At 35.3% G+C, this 21,791-nt stretch overlaps 1 protein-coding gene across 1 annotated transcript; it reads left to right on the top strand.

The window, feature by feature from the left end:
• The first annotated feature begins 1,644 nt into the window (after positions 1 to 1,644).
• Positions 1,645 to 9,136, top strand: LOC121937764 (uncharacterized). The gene is made up of 3 exons (XM_088069705.1): positions 1,645 to 1,909; positions 4,174 to 4,341; positions 5,419 to 9,136. Exons 1-3 carry the CDS (start codon positions 1,822 to 1,824, stop codon positions 6,930 to 6,932), a joined length of 1,770 nt encoding a protein of 589 aa, XP_087925831.1. The 5' UTR covers positions 1,645 to 1,821; the 3' UTR covers positions 6,933 to 9,136.
• The last annotated feature ends 12,655 nt before the right edge of the window (positions 9,137 to 21,791 follow it).

Raw genomic sequence — 21,791 nt, forward strand, 5'->3', positions numbered from 1 at the left:
AAGATAACATTTTGGCAAAGACAGAGCGAATTATAAATCATTAACTCGGCTCTGAAGCCCTGGCCTTTAGCCTCACATGCTGCAATGACATAGATCCAAACGTCATCACACCGTCCGAAGCCGAACATTCAATATTTGTCTGTTTTCGTGAACATTGAGTTATGGGAAAAAAAACTGTGTCACTGATGGATTTGTCAATATTTTGTCACGAAAACTGGGTCAAAACATATAGGGTCAGTTTGATATTTGTTGACCCTATTTCATTTCATTTCATTTCATTTCATTTTATTTTATTTTATTTTATTTTATTTCATTTTATTTCATTTTATTTCATTTTATTTTATTTTATTTTATTTTATTTCATCTTTTTGTTTTGTATTTTTGTTCCATGTGGTCTGTCTGTAACTTTTTATTTGCTGTCTTCACCAGGACACTCTTGAAAAAGAGATTTTTAATCTCAAGAGGTATTTCTGGTAAAATAAGGGTTAAATGGTTACCTAAAATAAATAAATAAATAAATAAATACAAAATTTGCTCAGTAAATGAAATAATATAAAATAAAATTCTTATTAATTCTAATTTTGCATCCATATTTAGCACACTTACAGATTCCCTTTCTCAGCATTTCTTATCTACACATTGGTTTTATTGTGATAGGATGCACTAGCCTACATATTTATCATATATTTATATTTTCTCTTCATATATTGTAGAATAATGCACTTAAAAAAACTGAATGAATTGCAGAAAAACCAGTTTGATGAAAGTGCTGATCCTGCAGCATCATTTGTGTTTACAGATCAGAGTATCAGACCACAGAGGTGCAACTCAGACATGTGACGCGCACATCACGTTGGCATCAAAACCCGGCCGTGATGTCAATGCCCTTTTTTACAAATTACATTACACAGAAAAAATGTCAGACTTAACCCATTAAAACTTGAGAGAATTTGGCTTGATTTATTTATTCATTTTTTCCAAAAATATGTAAGGAAGGCAATGAGCAAAGAAAAAAGTAATGGCCAAAAACATTGCAAGAAATTAGTTTTTTTTTTTTTTTTTAAAAAAGTACCAGAAATGTACAGGAAAAATAAAATAAAATAAAGAACAAGGAAACAACTTGGAAAAGTGTTGTGAATTATGGTAATTAGAAATATTATACTTTTTCCTTTTTGCCTAGATATTTCCCCTTGCCTTAAAAAAATCAAAATCTCTAAAATACTTATGAAGTTTGAAAATAGTTTAAAATAATAATAACAATAATAAAAATAATAATAATAATAATAATAATAATAATAATAATAATAATAATAATAATAATAATAATAATAATAATAGTTATTATCATTATAATAATCATCACATCATCTGCATCATTACTATTATCATTATTTTGTTACTTTTTTAAGTCATTTTCCAGTACTTTTTGCTTGTATGTTTTATTATTTTGGGGGGTTATTTTCCTCTTAAGTTTCAAACTGCATCCTTCCCATGTTTTTGAATTTTGTATTTATTTATCTATTTTTTAATCAACCCAGTTTGTTAAGTTTTAATCAGGTTTATTGAAGGATTTTCCCTGCTCCTCCGTGGTTTTGCATGTTGCAGGACCGTTTATGAACACAGGGTGGCGGCGTTTTCCACCAACAGTTACATTTTTTAAAGCAGAAGAAGAAGACGGCCCCGGAAGCAGTAAAGCCTCCTCCTGAAATGTTTGTGGTTGTAGCTGGTGAAGATTTTTTAGCACATGTCGGTGAAAGTTTCCTGAAATATTTTAAACTGAAGGTTTAAAATGACGCAGCGACGCTGAAGTCAGACTCCGGGATGTTGAGACTCGAGACGGTGCGGAGTCTGCTGGACCAGAAACTGAGAGCAGCGGCGGAGGAGATCTGCAGCTGCGCGCCAACACCAGGTCTGTAAACAACAACACACACAACAACAGGTCTGTAAACAACAACACACACACAACAGGTCTGTAAACAACAACACACACAACAACACACACAACAGGTCTGTAAACAACAACACACACACAACAGGTCTGTAAACAACAACACACACACAACAGGTCTGTAAACAACAACACACACAACAACACACACAACACCAGGTCTGTAAACAACAACACACACAACAACACACACAACACCAGGTCTGTAAACAACAACACACACAACAACACACACAACAGGTCTGTAAACAACAACACACACAACACCAGGTCTGTAAACAACAACACACACAACAACAGGTCTGTAAACAACAACACACACAACAACAGGTCTGTAAACAACAACACACACAACAACACACACAACACCAGGTCTGTAAACAACAACACACACACAACAGGTCTGTAAACAACAACACACACAACAGGTCTGTAAACAACAACACACACACAACAGGTCTGTAAACAACAACACACACAACAACAGGTCTGTAAACAACAACACACACAACAACACACACAACACCAGGTCTGTAAACAACAACACACACACAACAGGTCTGTAAACAACAACACACACACAACAGGTCTGTAAACAACAACACACACAACAACACACACAACAACACACACAACACCAGGTCTGTAAACAACAACACACACAACAACAGGTCTGTAAACAACAACACACACAACAACACACACAACAACACACACAACACCAGGTCTGTAAACAACAACACACACAACAACAGGTCTGTAAACAACAACACACACAACAACAGGTCTGTAAACAACAACACACACAACAACACACACAACACCAGGTCTGTAAACAACAACACACACAACAACACACACAACAGCAGGTCTGTAAACAACAACACACACAACACCAGGTCTGTAAACAACAACACACACAATAACACACACAACACCAGGTCTGTAAACAACAACACACACAACACCAGGTCTGTAAACAACAACACACACAACAACACACACAACAGCAGGTCTGTAAACAACAACACACACAACACCAGGTCTGTAAACAACAACACACACAACACCAGGTCTGTAAACAACAACACACACAACACCAGGTCTGTAAACAACAACACCAGGTCTGTAAACAACAACACCAGGTCTGTAAACAACAAAACACACAACACCAGGTCTGTAAACAACAACACACACAACACCAGGTCTGTAAACAACAACACACACAACAGCAGGTCTGTAAACAACAACACACACAACACCAGGTCTGTAAACAACAACACCAGGTCTGTAAACAACAACACCAGGTCTGTAAACAACAACACCAGGTCTGTAAACAACAACACACACAACAGGTCTGTAAACAACAAAACACACAACACCAGGTCTGTAAACAACAACACACACAACAGCAGGTCTGTAAACAACAACACACACAACAGCAGGTCTGTAAACAACAACACACACAACAACGGGTCTGTAAACAACAACACACACAGCAGCAGGTCTGTAAACAACAAAACACACAACACCAGGTCTGTAAACAACAACACACACAGCAGCAGGTCTGTAAACAACAAAACACACACTCTGACGGCAACTAAACAAACTTTAACAACAGCTAAACAACATTAGGGACGACAACACAACAACTAAACAATGCCTGTCTTTTTAATTCTATTTTAATTAGTCTATGTTATTCGTATTTAAGTTTGTTTTATCGTTTCATTATTTTTTTTTATTCTATAGTTATTTCTGTGTTTACTGCAGCGAGCAGCATTTATTCACTTTGGGATGAGTTGCTGTTGTTATTTTTGATTGTTGCTCTCTTTCGTTTATCCTCAGCTCGATATCACTGTTTCTGCATGTTTGTCAAAGCACTTTATAAACTCTGTTTTTAAATGTGCCGTATAAATAAAGTTATTATTATTATTATAAATAATGTTTTATTTTTCCAGAATCAGAAATGCTTTATACCCATCAATAAAAGACTTTATTGATGGTATTTGTTATTCTTGTTATTTTTTCTAGACTGAATCAATGTTTAATAAAGTTGAGCTAAATCTTTGCAGAGAGCAGCATTACAAAAGTTACAGACAACAACCACAATTAAAAAAACCCCCAAAAACATGTAGAAATATTCAAATCTCTGCACACAATGACAAGAGCCAACCCGTGTTTCCAGCCTCGTATTTGTTCTGAACTGCGTCTGTTGTTTCCTCCAGATGTGCTGCCTGAGCAGCAGAAGGCAGCTCTAAAAGTTCGGCTGTCGGCGGTCGCTGACGAGATTTTTAGGATCATCGAGATGATGATCCGAGAATACGAAGAGATCCAAAATCCACACCAACAGCTGGACGTCACCTTAAAAACGGGGACAAAGGCGCACCGAGCAGGTACATTATAAAATTCGTATTGTGAGAATACTTTATCGATTTCGTTTTTTTGTGAGCAGATTTGCAGCCTCGAGCTAAATCTTGTGAATCTGTGATTTCCTTAATTCACCTTTTAAAGTGGCTACAAATGTAGTTTTGAGTGTTGCCCGGTGACTCAGGTAGCTGCAGAATAAAGTTGTTTTTTTGTGTTTTTTTTTAATTGTTCATGAGTTTATAGCTGGGACGGTCAGCTTGATATTTTCCTTTTTTTAGTTGTTTTTTTTTTCTTTTTTTTTCAAACATATCAAACATTAATAAATAATATATATATTAAAGTCTGCACCTCTGTCAGTTAATTACCACCTTTCACTTTTTTATAAACAAACTCAGGGTCGATACCGGCCCAGAAAATAATCTGCCGACCCCTAAAACCGACTTCATGTTGATGCTTTTTAATACACGCTGTAACTCTGTTTACATTCAAAGTACAACAAAAAAAAAAATCCCACTGTGAATCTGTTTATTTTCACTGTGAATTAGAACAAGTCTGGTGTCTTTATTTATGACGTTTTCAGTATTTCCATGCTGAATTTTTGTAAGATTTTATTTAGATTTTCTCCACATATAATTCCCCAAATTAAAAAACAAAACATCAAAAAATACATTTAACAGAACAAAGACCCATAACGAAACAAAACCCTTACACGTATACGAAAAAAACATACGACAACTACAACAACTCATATTTATACCCCATACTAAACAAATAAGCTCAGCTCAACCTCATACCCAGTATATACATATATATATATATATATATATGTATATATATGTGTGTGTGTGTGTGTGTGTTTGTGTATGTATATGTGTGTACAGTATATAAAATAGCCAATAAAAGAAAAGAAAAATCCATTTGGATCAAATACCAGTCCATATTTTCTTTTCTCTAGCATCCTCATTCATTTCCTGTCACAAAATAAAATAAATAATAATAATAAAATAATAATAAATAAAAAAAAAGCCCCACTGCGTCAGATTCTGACCACATAACAAACCTTTTGCAGCTTTTCTGAATCCTCTTTTCGATCCTCCCTTCAGACAGACCGCCAGTCTGTGAAAACAGCTTTTCCTCTGAGCAGAGCAGGAGCTCCAGTCAGGTCCGGGTCTCCTCAAACCTGCCGCGGACTAAAGACGCGTCCACAGAGACAGACTGTGAGTTTTTCCACGGTAAGACTTCACATCTTCCGCAGACACACAGAGCAGAGGACGCCTCAGCTGTGATGGACGCGCTGTCACCTAGAGACCGCGAGGTCCTTTCATCAAACAGTTCTGTGAGCGAAAACGATGAGGAGCTGAATGAAAAACGGCTCAAAACCAACAAAAGAAAACAAAGTCAGGGGGAGGACTGTTGCAGAATGTGCGGGAGGTTTTCCCCCCAAATTGAAACTGGGAAAAAAGTGAAAAAACAGGATAAAACTAGCAAAAACCAAACTGCAGGACAGAGCTGTTGCAGAGTTTGTGGGAAGTTTTTCCGATACAAACGCTCTTTTCTGAAACACGTCCTTTCGCACGAGCAGAGCTCAGATCTGTGCGGCGCCTGCGGGAAAAAACTGGACTCGGACGAGAACTTGAAGGCGCATTTAGAAACGCACAACGAGGAAAACAGCTGCAGGGATCAAACGGAGGAGAGACCGTCGGAGAGCTCTGATGCTGAGAGTAAAGCGGGCGACTCTGATGAGGAGTGGAAGGACAGCGAGGGGAGCGACAGTGAGGACAGCGAGAAAGTCCAAAAGTCCAAAACAAAAGTATCAAACAAAACTAAAAACAAGGAGTTATCGCATCTGAAGTACAGCTGTAAAATCTGCGGCAAATCCTTCTGCTACAGAGCCTCGTTTTTGAAGCATGTGCTAGAAGACGAGAGGGATACGGACGTTTGTGGCGTTTGCGGGAAACGTTTCGAGTCCGAGGACGATTTGAGGCTTCACTTGCAAACTTACATCCGCACGAACGACTGCGAGGTTTGCGGCAAACACTTCGACGCCCACAAACAGCTGGAGATGCACATGAGGACTCACACAGGAGAGAAACCCTACATCTGCACCGTTTGCGGCAAGGCGTTCGCCCAAAACGGAAACCTCATGGGACACATGAGAGGACACACGGGAGAGAGGCCGTACGTCTGCAGCGTGTGCGGTCAGAGCTTCGGCTTTAAGGAGTACATGACGGCTCACATGAGGATCCACACGGGAGAGAAGCCGTTTCTCTGCAGCGTCTGCGGGAAAGGCTTCCGGCAGAGGGGGACGCTGAAAACGCACATGATGATCCACACGGGAGAGTCCACGCACAGATGCGGCGTGTGCGACAAGAAGTTCTACAAGAGCGGAGCGCTGAAGATCCACATGAGGTCGCACACAGGAGAGAAGCCGTACCTGTGCAACGTTTGCGGGAAAAGCTTCTCGGCGAGCGGCTCGCTGACCAAACACATGGGCGTCCACGAGGGGGAGCGGACGCACGTCTGCAGCGTCTGCGGGAAAGGATTCCTGAGGAAGGAGGACCTGAAAAGACACGCTCAGACTCACGAGGACGAGTCCACGCAGCTGATGAGTCTTTAACGCCTGTTAAAGGAACAGTTCAACATTTTAGGAAGCATGCTTACTTACTTTCTTTCCAAGAGAACGACAAGGCAATTAGTCGACTCACCGAAAATTGATCTTTTTCTACTTCGATAATCAAAAAATCTTAATAATTTTTCAAGCAAAGATAAACATTGCAAGTTCCAGCTGCTGTTTTTAGGTTTTATGAAAAAGTAAATTAAGATTTGGCCCAAAAATGAAAAATGTGAACTTTAGAAAATGGGCAGTTTGCATTATTTTCTAATGTTTGCTGCGGTATATTTATGGGAACTGCCAATTTTGCCAAATTCTGATGCCCCGTACGTCCAACAAATGTCCAGTTGGACCAGAAGCACATTTCTCAAACAGCGTGTTATCCATAAAACAAACGCCCAGCGCTCCGAAGGTCCCGTTCCTCCAAAAATAGACGACCCAGTCACCGAAAAAGTTTCAAGATCTGCCGTCGGCCAAAATGTTCAACTCAAAGGTTAAAATTGGGAGTCGCGACGTAGGATGTAAAACATTGACTTTAACGAGAGCTTGACCGAGATGCTTTTTAAAACTTAATGCTTCTACATTTTTGCATGAAGCAAATTAACCCTTTGTAAGCTGGGCAAATTGACTTACTTTATTTCAAGAAGGCAATGAGCTGTTGATGACCCAGAGATTGGCAAGAAATTAAATTTCATTAAAAAAATAAAAAGTACAACCAGATTTTCTAAAAATAAAAAAACACCCATCCTAAACCCCCCCCAAAAAAAACCCAAAAAAGGGAAAGTAAAAAATAAAAAAAAATTTAAAAAAGGGAATTACCATTCATAAGGACTCATATTGTGCGTTTCAGTAAACTACAGATTAGTTACATTTGTCAGCTGTGGTGAAAGTTTGGGGATATTTAGTCACAAAAAACACTTTTTTGGTCACGAAAAAGATCACGTTCTGGCTCTAAACACTCATGTTTGGTGGCACAAAAGTCACAGAAAAAGCAGGCGAGACTCAGTGAAAAACACCTTAAATCTGCACCGAATATGTATTTTTGGAAAAATGGGACTTTTAACAATGGGCGTTTGCTTTTGGGTTTTTCGGAGAGATGCGCTTTCGCTCCAGTGGACAGTTTTTGGACTAATAAGACTTTGGATTTTTTTCAGCTGAAAACCATATTTCTTGGTGTTATAGTTTTTTTTTTTTAATCATTTTGATCTTTTGCTCCTCTTATTCTCTTAATGTTTTTTGAGCTCATTATTTAAAGGGAATATCGTTTTTTAAACCAAACAATTAATTTTTTTCAATCCTTTCGTATTTTTGTCCTAATTTCATGTCTATTTGTTAAATACGTAAAAAAAAGTGGCGTAAAAAAGTGTTTTCCTAAATGTTGAACTATTCCTTTATGCAATTCTAGGTCTTTAAAAGAAAAATGCTGACATAATCCTGGTTTCACATTCCTTTTTTTGTTAAATAAAGATGTTTTCTGGATAAAAAAAAACCTTATGAAACACCATTTATTAAAAAAAGAATGAAAATAAATGTATCTACTGCTAAATTCAGTAAAAACTTTGAACATTTACTGAGGGAACGTACATGTGTCACACAGAACAAATCTTTGTGCCGTAAGATTTTTGGCACATTCATTGGTCTCTAAAAGATCAGATTAAGTCAGACTTTTTTGGTGCCTTTAGTGGCATTTTTAAGAATTTGAATTGTGACATTCAGGTATTAGTTGGGATACTTTGTAAATGTCTGTACTGATGTGTTTTTAAATGTTTGTTACAATTTAGAGATCACAGACTTTTGTGAGTTTTTTATGCAAAAAAATCCAAATTTAATTTGTATAGTGGAATTTAAGAGTAATCATATTGCCAAATGGAGTCGAAAAATATTTGAAATTTGATTCATATTTAAAAACTTTGTATGCTGGATAATTTTGACCATGCAAATTTAATAGTGTTGTTGCAAAATATATTATATTCAACAAGATGCTATTATTTAAAAACAGTTTCTCCTCATGGAGAGATGTTACACAAAATTAAGTGTAATTTGAAAAAAAACCTTTCACATCAGTGTTAAAAAATACAAATATGAAACAGCTTTTTATAATTTCACAGTTAAATTTTTGATTATTTTCATTCATTCCACAGCTTTTATTTTTAAAGTCTCATAACGTGGTGCTACATTATGACGTCTCATCAATAAAAGAAGGAAATCTGTCCGCTGTCACTGACTGATCGCTGTGTGGAAGATTCGGCCTCAGATCGGCGTCTTTTTTTTTTCTGTAGTTAACGGCGGAAATAAGATTTTATTTGATATGAGGACGTTTCTTGTGGGATCCCAGATGTCATTCTAGCTCCCAGAGTCGGCCGTCAGTCATCAGCACTGTGAGAACGTCTGCTAATGTTTGCTATTTAATGCTGTATATTGTCACTCCAAAAAAAAGACGTATTATATGCTACTAAAAATTCATGAATAAAATCATACTTTAGTGCATCATAAAACTGTAATTGTAGTTTAAAATATATATATAAAAATGTTGTAGTATGCAACAAAACACATGAAAAATGGGTTAGGGTACCCTCTTTTTTCCAAAAAAGATACAAAAAATGTATATACTGCACTGTGCTACCAAAAATTAATTAAAAATGTCAAAGTATTGTGTGTCATAAAAAATAGATAAAAAGTGTCATAGTATAGTTTGCCAAAAAAGATATGAAAATATGCCATATTTTAATTAATTTAAAAGTCAAAGCAAAATATGTCGTAATACATTTAAACAAAATGTCAAAATATACCTTACCAATTACATAAACAATTAAAAAAACCTTATAATACAGTATGACTTTTTGCAAAAAATTCATAAAAGAAACAAAAGTCAAGTTAATTTTTTTTCTGTTTTCACAAAAACTGCTGTTTGTCGTAGTGCAGTATGCCACAATTTTTTTTTTAAAAAAAGTGTCATAGTACAAGACAATAAAATTCATAAAAATGCCATAATACAGTATTCCCTAAAAAATATTTCAATACAGTATAGTATACCCAAAAAATAATAAATAAGTCAAAAAGTTATACTACTATATTAGGTTTAAAATAGCAGCAAGAAGTCAAAGTAAAGCATTAAATTCAAAAATATCAACAACAAAAAACGTCAGTCACGTAAAAAATCAAGAATAATATAAAACGTCATTTATTGAAATGCAAAAGCAAAGTAACTCATACTTATAGTATTGAAAATAATTTAAATGTATTAAAAATTTTAAGCCTTAATCTTTGATGCCTCCTACAACACAAAAAAATGCTGCAATTTATCTTTTATTTAGAATAAAACCATTAAAAAAATCATGAGTTGAAGATTTTACAGAAAACTATAAAAATGATTTTTAAATGGTTTGTTTGTCCAAGATTGTTTTTAATGCGTTCACTGCTACAGTACTGATGTTTAATATCGGTTTAATTCTCCCGTCTCATGATTTCAGGTGTCATTCACGGCCTGTTTTCGCCCTCTTTAACGTGATTTAGGACAGTACTCCAACTTATTACTTTATTCAGACACACGGTAACACAAAAACTTTTTAGAAATGTAACATTTTTCACCTGAAACATGCATTTTAACCGCGGCGTTCCCAAACATGCATGAGAGACACAAATGGTCGCCACAGTGAGTGTTATGTCTTGTTTTTGTACTTTTAAGATTTCAGCGTAGCGTGCCGCTCGTTCACAGGGAGACATCTGAGGACACCTGCAGGTGTTGTCCTGGTTTCCTCTTAGGTTGTGTCTGCTGGCGTCCGTCCGTCCGTCCACACGGCCGGTTCCTTAACTCTGAGGAAGAGGATGAAGAACAAACGCTCAGTCATGATCAGCTCAGTCACATTTAAGACGAGACGAAGGAAAAACATTTGTTTCAAGACACTTTGAATCACACTGTAGTGTGTCGTTATACCATAATACCATAAAGTCAAGGGATAATATGTTGCTTAAAAATAGCATAAAAACTTCATACTATAGCATGTTTTTTAAAAAAAGTATGACTTTTTACTTTTTTAAGCTGTTTATGGGGTTTTCAGGCATTTTTTCAACATGCTATTTTATGGTGTTTTTTGGTTTAAATGCTATGGCGCCTCTCAGCACGCTATTTTAAGCTGTTTTGAGATGTTTTGAGCTGTTTTTGGGACATGTCATTTTTTGCCGTTTTTGGTAAGTTTTTTGACATTCTAAATTATGGTGTTTTCGGCTACATTTGCAAGTTTAAATACTATGGCGCATCCAAGCACGTTATTTTATGTTATTTTGCGGTGTTTACAGCTGTTTTTGGGACATTTTTTGACGTTTTTGCCATACTATAGCCTTGCTTTTTTTGGTCAGTTTTTTGACATTGCATTGCATTTTAGGTACATTTTTCAACAATATGTATGGTGGTGTTTTGGCTGTTTTCGTATGTTTAAATGCTATGTTGGTTTAAAGCAAGATATTTTATTCTGTTTTGAGGTGTTTTGAGCTGTTTTTGGGACATGTAATTTTTTGACGTTTTTGCCATACTATAGCCTTGGTGTTTTGGTCAATTTTTCAACATTCTATATTGTGGTGTTTTTTAAATGCTATGGCGCTTTCAAGTAAGATATTTCATTCTGTTTTGAGGTATTTTAAGATGTTTTTGGGACACGTCATTTTTTGACGTTTTTGCCATACTATAGCCTTGGTGTACTGATCAGTTTTTCGACATTCTAAATTATGGCATTTTTGGTTGTTTTTGCAAGTTTAAATGCTATGGCATGTTTCAGCGCGCTATTTTATGCTATTTTGAGGTATTTTGAGCTGTTTCTTGGATATGTCATTTTTGACGTTTTTGCTATACTATAGCCTTGGTGTTTTGGTCATTTTTTTGACATTCTATATTATGGTGTTTTTGGCTGTTTTTGAAAGTTTAAATGCTATGGCGTGTTTCAAGCACGCTATTTTATGCTGTTTTGAGGTGTTTTCAGCTGTTTTTGGGACATGTCATTTCTTGACGTTTTTGCCATACTATAGCCTTGCTTCTTTGGTCATCTTTTCAACATTCTATATTATGGTGTTTTTGGTTGTTTTTGCAAGTTTAAATGCTATGGGGCTTTAAAGAAAGATATTTTATTCTGTTTTGAGGTGTTTTGAGCTTTTTTTTGGATATGTCATTTTTGACGTTTTTGCCATACTATAGCCTTGGTGTTTTGGTAATTTTTTTGACATTCTATATTATGGTGTTTTTTTGGCTGTTTTTGCAAGTTTAAATGCTATGGCGTGTTTCAGCACGCTATTTTATGCTGTTTTGAGGTGTTTTCAGCTGCTTTCTGGATATGTCATTTTTGACATTTTTGCCATACTATAGCCTTGGTGTTTTGGTCATTTTTTTGCCATTCTATATTATGGTGTTTCTGGCTGTTTTTGCAGGTTTAAATGCTATGTTGGTTTAAAGCAAGATATTTTATTCTGTTTTGAGGTGTTTTGAGCTGTATTTGGGACATGTAATTTTTTGACGTTTTTGCCATACTATAGCCTTGCTTCTTTGGTCATTTTTTCAACATTCTATATTGTGGTGTTTTTTAAATGCTATGGCGCTTTCAAGTAAGATATTTCATTCTGTTTTGAGGTATTTTAAGATGTTTTTGGGACACGTCATTTTTTGAGGATTTTGCCATACTATAGCCTTGCTTTTTTGTCAATTTTTCAACATTCTAAATTATGGTGTTTCTAGCTGTTTTGCAAGTTTAAATGCTATGGCGCTTTAAAGCATGCTATTTTATTCTGTTTTGAGCTGTTTTGAGCTGTTTTTGGGACATGTCATTTTTGACGTTTTTGCCATACCATAGCCTTGCTTTTTTGTCAATTTTTCGACATTCTAAATTATGGTGTTTTTGGCTGTTTTTGCAAGTTTAAATGCTATGGCGTGTTTCAGCATGCTATTTTATGCTGTTTTGAGGTGTTTTGAGCTGTTTTTTGGATATGTCATTTTTGACATTTTTGCCATACTATAACCTTGGTGTTTTGGTCATTTTTTGACATTCTATATTATGGTGTTTCTGGCTGTTTTTGCAAGTTTAAATGCTATGGTGGTTTAAAGCAAGATATTTTATTCTGTTTTGAGGTGTTTTGAGCTGTTTTTGGGACATGTCATTTTTGACGTTTTTGCCATACCATAGCCTTGCTTTTTTGGTCACCTTTTCAACATTCTAAATTATGGTGTTTCTGGCTGTTTTGCAAGCTTAAATGCTATGGCGCTTTCAAGTACGCTATTTTATGCTGTTTTGAGGTGCTTTGAGCTGTTTTTGGGACATGTCATTTTTTGACGTTTTTCCATACTATAGCCTTGGTGTTTTGGTCATTTTTTTGACATTCTAAATTATGGTGTTTCTGGCTGTTTTTGCAAGTTTAAATGCTATGGCATGTTTCAGCACGCTATTTTATGCTATTTTGAGGTATTTTGAGCTGTTTCTTGGATATGTCATTTTTGACGTTTTTGCTATACAATAGCCTTGCTTTTTTGGTCATCTTTTCAACATTCTAAATTATGGTGTTTTTGGCTGTTTTTGCAAGTTTAAATGCTATTGCGTGTTTCAGCACGCTATTTTATGCTTTTTTGAGGTGTTTTGAGCTGTTTTTTGGATATGGCATTTTTGACGCTTTTGCCATACTATAGCCTTGGTGTTTTGGTCATTTTTTTGACATTCTATATTATGGTGTTTTTGGCTGTTTTTGCAAGTTTAAATGCTATTGCGTGTTTCAGCACGCTATTTTATGCTTTTTTGAGGTGTTTTGAGCTGTTTTTTGGATATGGCATTTTTGACGCTTTTGCCATACTATAGCCTTGGTGTTTTGGTCATTTTTTTGACATTCTATATTATGGTGTTTCTGGCTGTTTTTGCAAGTTTAAATGCTATGGCGCTTTCAATCAAGATATTTTATTCTGTTTTGAGGTGCTTTGAGCTGTTTTTGGGACATGTCATTTTTTGACGTTTTTCCATACTATAGCCTTGGTGTTTTGGTGAATTTTTCGACATTCTAAATTATGGTGTTTTTGGCTGTTTTTGCAAGTTTAAATGCTATGGCATGTTTCAGCACGCTATTTTATGCTATTTTTAGGTATTTTGAGCTGTTTCTTGGATATGTCATTTTTGACGTTTTTGCTATACTATAGCCTTGCTTTTTTGGTCATCTTTTCAACATTCTAAATTATGGTGTTTTTGGCTGTTTTTGCAAGTTTAAATGCTATTGCGTGTTTCAGCACGCTATTTTATGCTTTTTTGAGGTGTTTTGAGCTGTTTCTTGGATATGTCATTTTTGACGCTTTTGCCATACTATAGCCTTGGTGTTTTGGTCATTTTTTTGACATTCTATATTATGGTGTTTTTTTGGCTGTTTTTGCAAGTTTAAATGCTATGGTGTGTTTCAGCACGCTATTTATGCTATTTTGAGGTATTTTGAGCTGTTTCTTGGATATGTCATTTTTGACATTTTTGCTATACTATAGCCTTGCTTTTTTGGTCATCTTTTCAACATTCTAAATTATGGTGTTTTTGGCTGTTTTTGCAAGTTTAAATGCTATGGAGTGTTTCAGCATGCTATTTTATGCTGATTTGAGGTGTTTTCAGCTTTTTGTTGGATATGTCATTTTTGACGTTTTTGCTATACTATAGCCTTGCTTTTTTGGTCATCTTTTCAACATTCTAAATTATGGTATTTTTGGCTGTTTTTGCAAGTTTAAATGCTATGGCGTGTTTCAGCACGCTATTTTATTCTGTTTTGAGCTGTTTTGAGCTGTTTTTGGGACATGTCATTTTTGACGTTTTTGCCATACTATAGCCTTGCTTTTTTGTCAATTTTTCGACATTCTAAATCATGGTGTTTTTGGCTGTTTTTGCAAGTTTAAATGCTATGGTGCTTTCAAGCAAGATATTTTATTCTGTTTTGAGGTATTGTGAGCTGTTTTTGGGACACGTCATTTTTTCACTTTTTTGCCATACTATAGCCTTGGTGTTTTGGTCAATTTTTTGACATTCTATATTATGGTGTTTTTTTGGCTGTTTTTACAAGTTTAACTGCTATGGCGCTTTCAAGCACGCTATTTTATGCTGTTTCGAGGTGTTTTGAGCTGTTTTTGGGACATGTCATTTTTTGACGTTTTTCCATACTATAGCCTTGGTGTTTTGGTCATTTTTTTGACATTCTATATTATGGTGTTTCTGGCTGTTTTTGCAAGTTTAAATGCTATGGTGGTTTAAAGCAAGATATTTTATTCTGTTTTGAGGTGTTGTGAGCTGTTTTTGGGACATGTCATTTTTTGACGTTTTTGCCATACTATAGCCTTGCTTGTTTGGTCATTTTTTTAACATTCTACATTGTGGTGTTTTTGGCTGTTTTTGCAAGTTTAAATGCTATGGCGCTTTCAAGTAAGATATTTTATTCTGTTTTGAGGTATTTTAAGATGTTTTTGGGACACGTCATTTTTTGACAATTTTGCCATACTATAACCTGGCTTCTTTGGTCATCTTTTCAACATTCTAAATTATGGTGTTTCTGGCTGTTTTTGCAAGTTTAAATGCTATGATGTGTTTCAGCATGCTATTTTATGCTGATTTGAGGTGTTTTCAGCTTTTTTTTGGATATGTCATTTTTGACGTTTTTGCCATACTATAGCCTTGGTGTTTTGGTCAGTTTTTCGACATTCTAAATTATGGTGTTTCTGGCTGTTTTTGCAAGTTTAAATGCTATGGCATGTTTCAGCACGCTATTTATGCTATTTTGAGGTATTTTGAGCTGTTTTTTGGATATGTCATTTTTGACGTTTTTGCCATACTATAGCCTTGGTGTTTTGGTCATTTTTTTGACATTCTATATTATGGTGTTTCTGGCCTTTTTTGCATGTTTAAATGCTATGGTGTGTTTCAGCACGCTATTTTATTCTCATTTTAGGTGTTTTGAGCTGTTTTGGGACATGTCATTTTTTGACGTTTTTGCCATACTATAGCCTTGGTGTTTTGGTCAATTTTTCGACATTCACAATTATGGTGTTTTTGGCTGTTTTTGCAAGTTTAAATGCTATGGCGCTTTCAAGCAAGGTATTTTATTCTGTTTTGAGGTGTTTTGAGCTGTTTTTGGGACATGTCATTTTTTGACGTTTTTGCCATACTATAGCCTTGGTTTTTTGGTCAATTTTTCGACATCCTAAATTATGGTGTTTTTGGCTATTTTTGCAAGTTTAAATGCTATGGCGTGTTTCAGCACGCTATTTTATGCTGTTTTGAGGTTTTTTGAGCTGTTTTTTGGATATGTCATTTTTGACGTTTTTGCCATACTATAGCCTTGGTGTTTTGGTCATTTTTTTGACATTCTATATTATGGTGTTTCTGGCTGTTTTTGCAAGTTTAAATGCTATGGCGCTTTCAATCAAGATATTTTATTCTGTTTTGAGGTGCTTTGAGCTGTTTTTGGGACATGTCATTTTTTGACGTTTTTCCATACTATAGCCTTGGTGTTTTGGTCAATTTTTCGACATTCTAAATTATGGTGTTTTTGGCTGTTTTTGCAAGTTTAAATGTTATGGCGCTTTCAAGCAAGATATTTTATGCTGTTTTGAGGTGCTTTGAGCTGTTTTTGGGACATGTCATTTTTTGACGTTTTTCCATACTATAGCCTTGGTGTTTTGGTCAATTTTTCGACATTCTCAATTATGGTGTTTTTGGCTGTTTTTGCAAGTTTAAATGCTATGGCGCTTTCAAGCAAGGTATTTTATTCTGTTTTGAGGTTCTTTGAGCTGTTTTTGGGACATGTCATTTTTTGACGTTTTTCCATACTATAGCCTTGGTGTTTTGGTCAATTTTTTGACATTCTAAATTATGGTGTTTTTGGCTATTTTTGCAAGTTTAAATGCTATGGCGTGTTTCAGCACGCTATTTTATGCTGTTTTGAGGTTTTTTGAGCTGTTTTTTGGATATGTCATTTTTGACGTTTTTGCCATACTATAGCCTTGGTGTTTTGGTCATTTTTTTGACATTCTATATTATGGTGTTTCTGGCTGTTTTTGCAAGTTTAAATGCTATTGCGTGTTTCAGCACGCTATTTTATGCTTTTTTGAGGTGTTTTGAGCTGTTTTTTGGATATGGCATTTTTGACGCTTTTGCCATACTATAGCCTTGGTGTTTTGGTCATTTTTTTGACATTCTATATTATGGTGTTTCTGGCTGTTTTTGCAAGTTTAAATGCTATGGCGCTTTCAATCAAGATATTTTATGCTGTTTTGAGGTGCTTTGAGCTGTTTTTGGGACATGTCATTTTTTGACGTTTTTCCATACTATAGCCTTGGTGTTTTGGTCATTTTTTTGACATTCTAAATTATGGTGTTTCTGGCTGTTTTTGCAAGTTTAAATGCTATTGCGTGTTTCAGCACGCTATTTTATGCTTTTTTGAGGTGTTTTGAGCTGTTTTTTGGATATGGCATTTTTGACGCTTTTGCCATACTATAGCCTTGGTGTTTTGGTCATTTATTTATGACATTCTATATTATGGTGTTTCTGGCTGTTTTTGCAAGTTTAAATGCTATGGCGCTTTCAATCAAGATATTTTATTCTGTTTTGAGGTGCTTTGAGCTGTTTTTGGGACATGTCATTTTTTGACGTTTTTCCATACTATAGCCTTGGTGTTTTGGTCAATTTTTCGACATTCTAAATTATGGTGTTTTTGGCTGTTTTTGCAAGTTTAAATGTTATGGCGCTTTCAAGCAAGATATTTTATGCTGTTTTGAGGTGCTTTGAGCTGTTTTTGGGACATGTCATTTTTTGACGTTTTTCCATACTATAGCCTTGGTGTTTTGGTGAATTTTTCGACATTCTCAATTATGGTGTTTTTGGCTGTTTTTGCAAGTTTAAATGCTATTGCGTGTTTCAGCACGCTATTTTATGCTTTTTTGAGGTGTTTTGAGCTGTTTTTTGGATATGGCATTTTTGACGCTTTTGCCATACTATAGCCTTGGTGTTTTGGTCATTTTTTTGACATTCTAAATTATGGTGTTTCTGGCTGTTTTTGCAAGTTTAAATGCTATGGCGCTTTCAATCAAGATATTTTATTCTGTTTTGAGGTGCTTTGAGCTGTTTTTGGGACATGTCATTTTTTGACGTTTTTCCATACTATAGCCTTGGTGTTTTGGTGAATTTTTCGACATTCTCAATTATGGTGTTTTTGGCTGTTTTTGCAAGTTTAAATGCTGTGGCGCTTTCAAGCAAGGTATTTTATGCTGTTTTGAGGTGTTTTGAGCTGTTTTTGGGATATGGCATTTTTGACGCTTTTGCCATACTATAGCCTTGGTGTTTTGGTCATTTTTTCGACATTCTATATTATGGTGTTTCTGGCTGTTTTGCAAGTTTAAATGCTATGGCGCTTTCAATCAAGATATTTTATGCTGTTTTGAGGTGCTTTGAGCTGTTTTTGGGACATGTCATTTTTTGACGTTTTTCCATACTATAGCCTTGGTGTTTTGGTCAATTTTTCGACATTCTCAATTATGGTGTTTTTGGCTGTTTTTGCAAGTTTAAATGCTATAGCGTGTTTCAGCACGCTATTTTATGCTGTTTTGAGGTGTTTTGAGCTGTTTTTGGATATGGCATTTTTGACGTTTTGCCATACTATAGCCTTGGTGTTTTGGTCATTTTTGACATTCTATATTATGGTGTTTCTGGCTGTTTTGCAAGTTTAAATGTTATTGCGTGTTTCAGCACGCTATTTTATGCTTTTTTGAGGTGTTTTGAGCTGTTTTTTGGATATGGCATTTTTGACACTTTTGCCATACTATAGCCTTGGTGTTTTGGTCAATTTTTCGACATTCTAAATTATGGTGTTTTTGCAAGTTTTTGCAAGTTTAAATGTTATGGCGCTTTCAAGCAAGATATTTTATGCTGTTTTGAGGTGCTTTGAGCTGTTTTTGGGACATGTCATTTTTGACGTTTTGCCATACTATAGCCTTGGTGTTTTGGTCAATTTTTGACATTCTAAATTATGGTGTTTTTGGCTATTTTTGCAAGTTTAAATGCTATATGGCGTTTTTCAGCAAGGTATTTTATGCTGTTTTGAGGTCGTTTGAGCTGTTTTTTGGATATGTCATTTTTGACGTTTTTGCCATACTATAGCCTTGGTGTTTTGGTCATTTTTTTGACATTCTATATTATGGTGTTTCTGGCTGTTTTTGCAAGTTTAAATGCTATTGCGTGTTTCAGCACGCTATTTTATGCTTTTTTGAGGTGTTTTGAGCTGTTTTTTGGATATGGCATTTTTGACGCTTTTGCCATACTATAGCCTTGGTGTTTTGGTCATTTTTTTGACATTCTATATTATGGTGTTTCTGGCTGTTTTTGCAAGTTTAAATGCTATGGCGCTTTCAATCAAGATATTTTATTCTGTTTTGAGGTGCTTTGAGCTGTTTTTGGGACATGTCATTTTTTGACGTTTTTCCATACTATAGCCTTGGTGTTTTGGTCATTTTTTTGACATTCTATATTATGGTGTTTCTGGCTGTTTTTGCAAGTTTAAATGCTATTGCGTGTTTCAGCACGCTATTTTATGCTTTTTTGAGGTGTTTTGAGCTGTTTTTTGGATATGGCATTTTTGACGCTTTTGCCATACTATAGCCTTGGTGTTTTGGTCATTTATTTATGACATTCTATATTATGGTGTTTCTGGCTGTTTTTGCAAGTTTAAATGCTATGGCGCTTTCAATCAAGATATTTTATTCTGTTTTGAGGTGCTTTGAGCTGTTTTTGGGACATGTCATTTTTTGACGTTTTTCCATACTATAGCCTTGGTGTTTTGGTGAATTTTTCGACATTCTCAATTATGGTGTTTTTGGCTGTTTTTGCAAGTTTAAATGCTATGGCGCTTTCAAGCAAGGTATTTTATGCTGTTTTGAGGTGTTTTGAGCTGTTTTTGGGATATGGCATTTTTGACGCTTTTGCCATACTATAGCCTTGGTGTTTTGGTCATTTTTTTGACATTCTATATTATGGTGTTTCTGGCTGTTTTTGCAAGTTTAAATGCTATGGCGCTTTCAATCAAGATATTTTATTCTGTTTTGAGGTGCTTTGAGCTGTTTTTGGGACATGTCATTTTTTGACGTTTTTCCATACTATAGCCTTGGTGTTTTGGTCAATTTTTCGACATTCTAAATTATGGTGTTTTTGGCTGTTTTTGCAAGTTTAAATGCTATGGCGTGTTTCAGCACGCTATTTTATGCTGTTTTGAGGTGTTTTGAGCTGTTTTTTGGATATGGCATTTTTGACGTTTTTGCCATACTATAGCCTTGGTGTTTTGGTCATTTTTTTGACATTCTATATTATGGTGTTTCTGGCTGTTTTTGCAAGTTTAAATGCTATTGCGTGTTTCAGCACGCTATTTTATGCTTTTTTGAGGTGTTTTGAGCTGTTTTTTGGATATGGCATTTTTGACACTTTTGCCATACTATAGCCTTGGTGTTTTGGTCAATTTTTCGACATTCTAAATTATGGTGTTTTTGGCTGTTTTTGCAAGTTTAAATGTTATGGCGCTTTCAAGCAAGATATTTTATGCTGTTTTGAGGTGCTTTGAGCTGTTTTTGGGACATGTCATTTTTTGACGTTTTTGCCATACTATAGCCTTGGTTTTTTGGTCAATTTTTCGGCATCCTAAATTATGGTGTTTTGGCTGTTTTGCAAGTTTAAATGCTATATGCTTTTCAAGCACGCTATTTTATGCTGTTTTGAGGTGTTTTGAGCTGTTTTTTGGATATGTCATTTTTGACGTTTTTGCCATACTATAGCCTTGGTGTTTTGGTCATTTTTTTGACATTCTATATTATGGTGTTTCTGGCTGTTTTTGCAAGTTTAAATGCTATTGCGTGTTTCAGCACGCTATTTTATGCTTTTTTGAGGTGTTTTGAGCTGTTTTTTGGATATGGCATTTTTGACGCTTTTGCCATACTATAGCCTTGGTGTTTTGGTCATTTTTTTGACATTCTATATTATGGTGTTTCTGGCTGTTTTTGCAAGTTTAAATGCTATGGCGCTTTCAATCAAGATATTTTATGCTGTTTTGAGGTGCTTTGAGCTGTTTTTGGGACATGTCATTTTTTGACGTTTTTCCATACTATAGCCTTGGTGTTTTGGTCATTTTTTTGACATTCTATATTATGGCGTTTCTGGCTGTTTTTGCAAGTTTAAATGCTATTGCGTGTTTCCGCACGCTAGTTTATGCTTTTTTGAGGTGTTTTGAGCTGTTTTTTGGATATGGCATTTTTGACGCTTTTGCCATACTATAGCCTTGGTGTTTTGGTCATTTATTTATGACATTCTATATTATGGTGTTTCTGGCTGTTTTTGCAAGTTTAAATGCTATGGCGCTTTCAATCAAGATATTTTATTCTGTTTTGAGGTGCTTTGAGCTGTTTTTGGGACATGTCATTTTTTGACGTTTTTCCATACTATAGCCTTGGTGTTTTGGTCAATTTTTCGACATTCTAAATTATGGTGTTTTTGGCTGTTTTTGCAAGTTTAAATGTTATGGCGCTTTCAAGCAAGATATTTTATGCTGTTTTGAGGTGCTTTGAGCTGTTTTTGGGACATGTCATTTTTTGACGTTTTTCCATACTATAGCCTTGGTGTTTTGGTCAATTTTTCGACATTCTCAATTATGGTGTTTTTGGCTGTTTTTGCAAGTTTAAATGCTATGGCGCTTTCAAGCAAGGTATTTTATTCTGTTTTGAGGTGCTTTGAGCTGTTTTTGGGACATGTCATTTTTTGACGTTTTTCCATACTATAGCCTTGGTGTTTTGGTCAATTTTTCGACATTCTAAATTATGGTGTTTTTGGCTGTTTTTGCAAGTTT

This window comes from Plectropomus leopardus, chromosome 19, assembly GCF_026936395.1.
Source record: "Plectropomus leopardus strain MGB_pleo_1.0 chromosome 19, ASM2693639v1, whole genome shotgun sequence".
NCBI classification, from domain to species: Eukaryota; Metazoa; Chordata; class Actinopteri; order Perciformes; family Serranidae; genus Plectropomus; species Plectropomus leopardus.

What these genes read in the sequence shown, in the direction of transcription:
- LOC121937764 (XM_088069705.1), top strand. Translation starts at nt 1,822, where the DNA reads ATGTTGAGACTCGAGACGGTGCGGAGTCTGCTGGACCAGAAACTGAGA. An exon ending in CAGCTGCGCGCCAACACCAG is followed by an intron (nt 1,910 to 4,173) that starts GTCTGTAAACAA and finishes TGTTTCCTCCAG; the next exon opens with ATGTGCTGCCTGAGCAGCAG. An exon ending in GACAAAGGCGCACCGAGCAG is followed by an intron (nt 4,342 to 5,418) that starts GTACATTATAAA and finishes TCCTCCCTTCAG; the next exon opens with ACAGACCGCCAGTCTGTGAA.